At 53.9% G+C, this 8,991-nt stretch overlaps 1 protein-coding gene across 5 annotated transcripts in view; it reads right to left on the reverse strand.

Moving 5' to 3' along the window:
- STK40 (serine/threonine kinase 40) overlaps nt 1-8,991 on the reverse strand; it is a 38,886-nt gene that overhangs the window by 19,345 nt on the left and 10,550 nt on the right. The window contains exon 1 of one of the 5 annotated variants that reach the window (XM_044914483.1): nt 6,905-7,000. The exons of 3 other annotated variants lie outside the window; for them this stretch is intronic. Coding sequence is in view for 1 of the 2 variants with exons in the window: in XM_044914482.1 (XP_044770417.1) it covers nt 279-282 (4 nt within the window). In the remaining variant the exon portion in view is untranslated. Of the gene's footprint in view, nt 1-278; nt 332-6,904; nt 7,001-8,991 lie in introns of those variants that run through there. One more of the 5 variants, XM_044914482.1, reaches the window with a different exon arrangement.

An 8,991-nucleotide genomic window follows, 5' to 3' on the forward strand; every position in this document is an offset into this window, starting at 1 on the left:
GGTAAGAAATGGCACAGAAGCAACAAGCTCCAAGGAGTTTGTGTTGCCGGAGCGTACAGCATGAAGCAAGGGGTGGCGAGAGGCGACCCAGAGGGAGGGACAAGGGCCAGATCTGGGGGACCTGATGGCCAAGTTAGTGCAGGCTTTATCCTTCCATGAAAGGCTTGAGGACACTGAACCCTAAACTTCCATAACTTTTTTCTTCATACAGAAGTAATTAGCGTTCCCTGCAGAAACATTAGAAAATACAGATATGCAAAAATAAGAACACAAGGTACCCATAATCTCAGCATCCAGATGTAGTCACTGTTAACATTCGAGCAGACTTTCCTGTATGCTCACGTGAGCACGCTTCTAGTTTTCATTATTACCAACATTTGGACCACACTGTGGTACCATTTTGTAAGCTTCCTTTTCTCCCACCTAAAATACATGATGAGGGTAAATTTTATGGTAGGTGAAATATATCTCAGGAAAGCTGTAAAAAAAAAAAATCATTAACATCCCTACATGACAGTATCCTGTAGCGTCACTTGAAATATCTATACAGTCTCCCTGGTAAGAATAAGGGCGCCTGGGGTGGCTCAGTTGGTTAAGTGTCTGCCTTTGGCTCAGGTCATGATCCCAGGGTCCTGGGAGCCTGCTTCTCCCTGCTTGCCCCTTCCCCTGCTTGTGCTTGAGTGCTCACACTCTCTCTCTCTCACTGACAAATAAATAAAATCTTAAAAAAAAAAAATTTTAAATGTTTACGTAGTTAAATAGTTCTCTTTTCCTTTAGTTTGTTTGGCTGTTATTCCTGGAAGGCTGCCCCTTTCTACTCTGAGACAGGTGCATATTCACTAGTTAGCTTAAGTCTTCATATGCTGCCTTTTTGGCCCTTATTTCAGACCCCAGGAGACTGACTCCAGCAGTGAAATGGAAAGCAGGAGAGACAGCCTGGCACACCTCTAGTCCAATCTACCAGGCTTGCCTCCCATCAAGCCCCAATTTGTTTTCAGAGCTGTGCCACTGAGGAGCAGACTCATGATTTCATTCTGAGAGTAACTAGAACCACGTAACTCAGTAGGCCGTGACAGTCCCCAGATGGAGCAGAAGCTAGTCAGGCTCGGCCATGACTTCTGCCAAAGAGGCTTATGGTAGAAACAGATTCTAAGTCATCCATACAAAAGCACGGAAGAATGAAACTGCTTCTAGAAAAATCTTAAAAAGCTGGGCAGTAATGTGTCCGCAACAGTGTTCCTGCTCTTTGCCTGGCTAACTTCTATGCATCCCTCTCAATTTAAATATCACCTCCTCAGAAAAGCCTTCCCTGCTATCTCCCCCACCACTGGGTCCCAGTTACTCTATCGTGGAATTTCTATTCATAGCACTTTCCATATTTTGTGATTATGTATTTGTGTGTTTGTATGCTTAATGTCTTTCCCCCCCACTAAAAATTCCACAAGGAAAAAAAAAAATACATGTGTGTGCGTGTGTGCGTGTGTGTATGAAACCACTGCACCCCCAGCTCCTGGCCCACGCCTTCCCTCCAGCGGGAGATGGCTCTCCCTGGGTCAGCAGCCCTGTGTGGGAGCTGCCCCTGCCCTGGGAGCTAAGCTGGTTTCACATCCCTTCTGGCCTCTTTGCTGTCCTCCCTGTAGCACTAAGCCCCCCTGTCTTCCTGGTTCCCTGGAGAGCACCACGGAGGCTCCATCGTATCTGTGTAGATGCTGCCCGGACGCCTCCGCACAGGCATGGTCTAGACGACAGTTTGTGGGGAGCAGCTGCGGCACAGACAATGAGTGGGCTCAGCCTGACCCCACCTGCCCCACTCGGGATTCAGCGCAAGCGAATGGCTTGGGAACTGCTCCAAGATGTAGGCTGACAGAAGGATGGGAGCAGACGGGCCGGGAGAGGGAAAAGATGCTGGCAGGGGAAGTGGTAGCAAGGCTGTTTCCCTTCCTGAACATCCACTGCTGCCACCCAGGGCCGGGGGAGCAAAGGAAGCAGTGCGACAGGCAGACCCGGAAAATGTGGAAGCTGCCTCAGGCTCGCTAGAGGGGTGAGCAAAGACAAACCTCCTAGGACAGACCCTCCGTCCTCCACCCCTCCACCCCCCAACTGAGGCACAGGGAGGATGTGCCCCACCCTCACATCATCCTCATGGGTCCCCTTCCAGAGAAACACCTGCAAACGGCCCACCAATGCTCCCGTGGGGGACGCTGCTTTGAGGGATCCCGGCTTCATGGTGAGATCTACGAAGTGGAAGTTCTGGCTACCCTGGTCTAGAAGGACCTGGGGCCAGGGCCCTCCAGAGACACTGCTCCTCAGGCTGGGGTGAAGGGCCTGGGCCCAGTCTGGCTAAGGGGCAGCCATTTGCCTGGGTGTTTCCTGGGCCTACTGCTCAGCTCTCCAGGAACTCAGCTGTCCTGCCTTAGAAGTCTCTGGAGCTTTAAATCTGTCAACTATTCCGTGTGCTACCCTCCTAAGTTAGCACCAGTTCCCTTAGAACCGGCCCTCACCGGGAAGCTCAGTGAGGCAACAACGGGGCTGAAGGGAGGAGGCAGGGCACTCTATGGCAGGACATGGTTCAACATGGCGGACATACCATCAACCACAAAAGGAGGTGGGTCACAAAGAGATGGTGCTGAGGCTCCCCGCCAGCTCAGCCTTCCCCGGTTCCACCCATTACAAAGCAGCTGAAGCCTGGCCAGACCAAGGAGGGGCCCATCACTCACACCCAGAAGTATCCCCTGCACGGAGGCTCACAGGCGCCCCAGGCAGCAGACACCCACACATGCCCAGAGCCAGAGCGAGCCTCCCATCCCCCACAAGCATGAGGGGCAGCGATGGAGCCCGTCCACTGTGCCCGCAACCTCGTCTGGGCTTCTTGCTGCAACCTCCGGGTTCCTGGAGAGATGGGCGACCCTGCACACCAGCCCAGTGAAGGCAGAGGGCAAGGCCAGTCTCCGCAAGCAGCCGGCAGCACAGCCTGGCCCGCCGGGCGTCTGTATGTGTACGGTAACAGCGGCAGCTGACGGCCGCAACGTGTCAGCAGCTTCCCGTGCCTGCGAGGAGCCGAAGGACTGTGTCTACACTGCAGGGTCAGGCTGAGCCGATGGTGTCAAGATTCAAGCCGTCCCTGTCAGCAGCCCCTCCACCCACCCCCATGTTTTCTGGCTCTGTCCAAACAAACCAAACCAAACCAACAAATAAAAAGTCCCTGAGTTCTGGACTTGGTGCAGACCTCTGTCTTCTGGACTTGACCTCTGGTAGTGTCTACTCAAGGCAGGGACCCTGCATCTCTGCACATGGCACCTAGAAGTGAGCACAGAGCTCCCACCCATCTCTGGCCTCAATCCTATTGGCCACACATGTGTTAAGGGTCCGGGTGTCTAGACCCACACTTGACCCCAGGAGGGAGGGAGCAAAGAGTCTCGGCTGAGAGGACAGTAAGGGGGCACAATTAATATGGGTAGAGCAACGCATCTCAGGCTTTTTCACAGCACAACACAGACAGAACCATTTGTACGACACTCGGGGGTAAAAGAACATGGGACCCCAGCCGTCCTGTGCCTGACCCAGGCACCTGCAGGCTGAAGGGATCACCATCTTGATCCACATAACCCACACTGGCTGGGAACCTCTGAGTCAGAGCAAGTCAATCCTGGTTCAAACCCCAGCACCATCACTTAGTAGCGGTAAGATCTGGGACAAGTTACTTAGTCAGCAACTACAAAATACAGAGTACAACACCTACCTTACGAGGCTGGGCTAAGGACTAAGTAAGATAACCCATGCAAAAGGTTTAGCAGAGCACCTACCAGCATATTGTAAGCATGTGGTAGCTTGTGCTATTCTTAGCTTAAACACAGTAGCTTTGTATTTCTCCTACCCAAAGAGAAAGGGATTGTTACTTAATAGGCACTGAATGGGGGGAGGGGAGGGTACCCAGAGGGAAGGCTTAAGAGACCTTGAACCTGCCACTGGGCTGTTGGCCTGGGGGGCAGCCCTGGGGGCTAACAGGGCTGTTGAGGAGGGGAGGGGTGCCAGGCAGCAGGAGAGGGCACAGGCACTCAGCATCTCGGGCTCTCGCTTGGCTCATGGGTCCAGGGGGAAGCAGGGGCTGGAGCACGGGCAGGCAGGTACCAACCTGGGGCACAGTAAGGGACTGTCCAGAGTCTGGAATTAAGACCTAGTGCCTCTAGTTCGGGATGTGCATTTGTCAAAACGACTGAACTGTATAATGAAAGGATCTGTGTAACTCACTGTGTGTATATATATACCTCAATTTTTTTAAAAAAAGCAAGCTTCGACCTTAACCAAATGGTCAAAGTTAATATCACCAATAACAGAACTGACATCATATTACTCCTGAGGCAACATCAATTTATGGTTATTATTTTGCCCCCAATGTATAGCCTGAATGTGATCATGAGACGAACCCAAATTGAAGGACATTCAACCAAAACAGGCCTGTATGCTTCAAATACACAGTGATGGGGATGCCTGGGTGGCTCGGTTGGTTAGCATCTGCCTTCAGCTCAGGTCATGATCCTGGGGTCCTGAGATCTGGCCCTGAGTCAGGCTCCCTGCTCAATGGGGAGTCTGCTTCTCCCTCTTCCTCTGCCCTTCCCGCGCTGTGCCCTGTCTCTCAAATAAATAAAATCTTTTTTTTTTTTTTTGTGGGCAGTAAAGCAAGGTTTATTGAGCTAAAGCAAAGTGATAAATACAAAGCTCCCAAGGAAGGAGGGGACCCGAGGGGGTTGCCCTCAAATAAATAAAATCTTAAAAAAAAAACATTAAAACAGAATGTTTTAATGATGGATAAAGGAAGACTGAGGAACCAGTCTAGATCAGTGGAGACTAAAGACATAAGACAAGTAAATGCAGTGTGAGATCCTGGGAGTTAGGACTGGGCAACGGACAAAATCTGAATACGGACTGTATGGATGTTAAATTTCCTGAATTTGAAAACTGCACTATGGTTACGTGGGAGAACGTCCTTGCTCTTAGGTGAGAGATGCTGAAGAGTTTGGGGGTGAGGGGTCACGATGCCTGCAATTTACTCTGAGGTCAGAGACAGGAGAAAGTGCGAGCTGCTGGATGGAAGAGCTCCCAAGGCCCTGGAGGAATCTGTTGTCCGGATTCAGAGTCAAAGGGACTCCTTGTGGGGACACAGTCCCCAGTGGCAGGCCGGGGGGGTCTCATCCTTGTGGGGCAGAGGCAGGCTGGGAGGAACAGTAGCTGCGTCTAGAATGCCCCCGCTCCCCCTGCAAACATTGGGCTAAAGGGAAAAAAAGAGGCCTTTGTGCCATCTCCAGGTCTGCCACCTGGTGGCGTCTTTCTGCAGCACATCTTCAAAGGGTTTCTCCCCGCACCAGGTGCAAGACGGTGGGACACTGCTCCCCGTGGCTGATCAGGAAGGATGTAGGAACGACTCCACAGAAGACCCCACCTCAGCTACCTGAGTAACAGATTCTAGCACCTTGCACTTTCCCCTCTGCTCCAGGACCTGGGCCTGCAGTGTTTCTGTCTCTGTCCGCTGTGGAGTCCTCCGATGCCCTCTGGTCTTCAGGAAGAAACCCTAACTCCTCAGTGAGCCCGGCCAGACCCAGGCTACCTGTCCAGCCTCACTGCCTTGGCAAGGCCCCTGAATCTAGCCACACCAAATGACTCACAATTCTCTGAGTGTGCCGTGAACACCCTTGCCCTGCCCTCCTCACCCTGATCGGCCCATCCTTCTCCCTCGGTCTTCACCGCAGCAAGTCCGTTCCTCCAGCTGCCAGAGCACCTGAGCGTACCTCCGTTCCCTCCCACCGTCCTGGAACCGTTGGTTTATCTGAGTCCCCCCACCGCTGAGGGAGCAACTCCCATTCACCGCTGCTTCCCTGCACCCTGCCCAGGGCCTGGCGCACTGCTGAATGAGAAAACGGAGTGTAGAGCTGTTTGTTATGCACCCAGAATGCATAAAATGCCATATTGGGGCAGGGGACAGAGATCACCCAACTGGAGGCCAGGGCTGGAGTGGGGCCCAGAAGTACAGACAGATGGTCCACCCGGCTCATGGCAGGAGACAGAATCCAGGATCAGAGAGACAGGGGATCACAGCTATAGGTACCTGGGCTGCAAGGGTGCTGGGAACCATTTGTCCAGGCAAAGTCCCATGTCAGAAATGCCTGGATGCCTGGGGCAGGGAGGGTGCCAGGTTGGCTGATCGCCAGGCGTTGCGCTTAGACAGTGTTTGCTGCCAGAGAACAGCCCCCAGCGAGGACTGAATTCATTCACGGCGTGCCTGAGGCCTGGGCCCAACCTCTCACTGGCAAAGGGACAGATTAGCCCCCTTCTGGCTGAATCCAGCAAAAAAGATCTGCTTTCCTGCAGCAAGGTGTGGGCGCATGTGAATGAGGGCATTGCCTGCCCCCCTCACACCAGTGATCGGTCCATTGGGTCACTCTAGGCTCGTAGTGTGAAGGTCCTTCTACTGGTCAGAAAAATTCCTAGTACTCTGGCTACCCCCAGAGAAGAGAACCTCGGGCTCGACTCTGCATTTTATCTGACTACACCTGGAAGGAACTACCAAGGTTTGAGGTGAGCAGTGTGAAATCTGAACGCATGACCCAACTAAGATCTGTGGCTCTGCTTTGTAGACCAGGCCCCTCCATGCTCGAGGTCTGCCAATTCCCTCGAAAATTCCCCAGGCTCATTCCTGGATGGTGAATTTCGGACTCAGAGCCCACATGGGAGGCCCACACCCTCAATGACCTCTCACAACAACTAACTTTTGCACACAGCTCTGTAGCTTACAAAGCACTTTCCAATACATGATTGTAACTGATCCCCCCCCCCACCACTACCACGAAACACAGCACTTTCTAGAAAAAGAAATCAAGACTCAGAGATACTGAGACCTGCCTAAAGTTACCTGACTGGTTGCTCAAAGAGAGGGGATGTGGACATAGGTTTTCCAGCTCTGAATCCCATGTTCTTTCTTCCTCCACTGCTCCTTCCCCACCTGATGATGGCTGCAGGCGTAGGAATGCCAACCACAGAGAGGACAGTACTCTCTGGGTTTCCTTATAAGCAATCATTCTCCTGGAATCAGGGAGCTGCAGCCAGAAAGCTGCAGGCAAGCAGGGAGAGAGGGGTCGTGCTTGTCCCTGGAGAAGGAGGTGTTTCCGGCCCCCAAGCAGGTCTCTCTGCAGAGAGGGGCTGAACTGAGGTGGGGTTACTGAGATATCCTCCTACCAGCCAACAAGTTAGTGTCCCCCACCCCTCCGTGACCCAAGCCCTCTGGGAGCCATCCCTACTGCACGCCAATACTCACACATAGGTGTTTCTACCAGTGCTCCCAAATTCCCTACAGACCTGCTCTCCAACCACAAAGTCAAGTCAGGGAACCAAGAGGAATTCCGCAGCCCATGCAATCAAGTGTTTCAAACCATAGACCAGTGACCCAAATGCCAGCTGGGAGAGCAAGATGGATTTTGAGGTCAGGTAGGTCTGGGTTCAAATTCAGACTTCCGTCACTCACTTGCTTTGTTTCCCTGAACTAGTCACCTACCCTCTGTGAGAGCGAAGCCTAGAGACCCTGGCCAGCTTACCAGGCCCACAGGAGGGTGCCTGAGGCCTATTCTCTTTGCCTCCTGCTAGCTGGAGGGGAGGGGGCTCTGTTTGTCACCTTTTCCTTTGAGTTTTAATGACAGCCACCCCTGAAGTAGGCATGAAAACCCTCTCCCTGGAGCCTGAAGGCTATGAGGAACCTCTCCAGGAACCCACTGGAAGCCATTTGCTTCCGAGCTCAGGATGGAGCTGGGGGATGGGGAGGCGGATTAGTAATCCCTTGGCTTCAGCCAGGACTCCCTGATGACAAAGATTCATGCATGCGTTGTCATCTTCACTGTTCCAAAACAGCGTGATGATTTTGCTCATTTTTAAAATGCAGGATATGTATAGCTCCAATTTGTCAAGAATCCATAACATCACATCATTCCCTAAACGTCGTGCTTTACGGCCTCGGGGGTACCAAGTGAACTGGCTGCTTCTACCACGAGAGTCTGCTCCCTCTCGTGGCCCAGGGTGAACCCCACGCCCTGAAGCCGCTCTGCTCTCGGGCATGTGGGGGAGTACCTGCAGCAGCCAGAGAGGAAGTGACTCAGCCCGGTGGCAAGTGGGAGGGGCGGCCAGAGAGAGGGCCCCGTGCCCAGCCTGCTCCCCCTCCGCACATCCGCACCAGACACGGCCTCTGTCACCGCCTCTCCCAGCAGGACTACAGTGTGGCCAGCACAGCAGTCCTGGGGCCGGCAGGGGCCCGAAGACCCCGCTGCTCGCAGGAAGCCCAGAGGCTGCAGTTCGGAGGTCCAGCTCCGGTCTCCTTTAGGAGGCAAGAGTCACATACAGGGAGATTACGTAATCAGTGATGTCCCTCTTCACCCCGCTGCCCCGAGGAAGTTCCCACTGGGCTCCTCTGTGGCCTCCATGAGGGCTGGGGGTGGAGAGACTGGAGGCCGAAAGGCCCCTGGCCAGAAGGATGTGTTCCCGAGTGATTCTGGGAGAAAGGGCTCCAGGGCTGTGCACAGGGAGGGGGACCCGCGGTCCCCTCTGGGGAAAAGACAAACAGAAGAGAGACCAGTCCCTGCAGATGGGGCAGAGGGCTTCACCGACAGCCACTCTGAGAGCTCCCAGAGCAGAATCGAGGGCAGCAACACCAGGCCTGCCACCAGCTCGCCCCTCCTGAGGGCTCCGGAAGCAGCTGATGTGACAACAAATAATCCGTCACTGTGTGTGGGTGTCAGAGGAGGAAGGGACAGACTTAATAGCTCTTTCTGGGGCCGTGCTGCTCTGGTATCTCCCATCCAGAGAAGGAACCTGGGGAAGCAGCCAAGCACCCTGGCTTGGGAGACATTCCTGGTGGCCCCCTGGCTCTGGGGGGGGGGGGGGGGGGGGGGGGGGGTCTGCCCCCTGTACACGGGGGCCGACCCGGGGCCCGCCCACCCCCCCCCTCTCGTTCCC

The sequence above is a fragment of the Neomonachus schauinslandi genome, chromosome 4 (genome assembly GCF_002201575.2).
Source record: "Neomonachus schauinslandi chromosome 4, ASM220157v2, whole genome shotgun sequence".
NCBI lineage: Eukaryota > Metazoa > Chordata > Mammalia > Carnivora > Phocidae > Neomonachus > Neomonachus schauinslandi.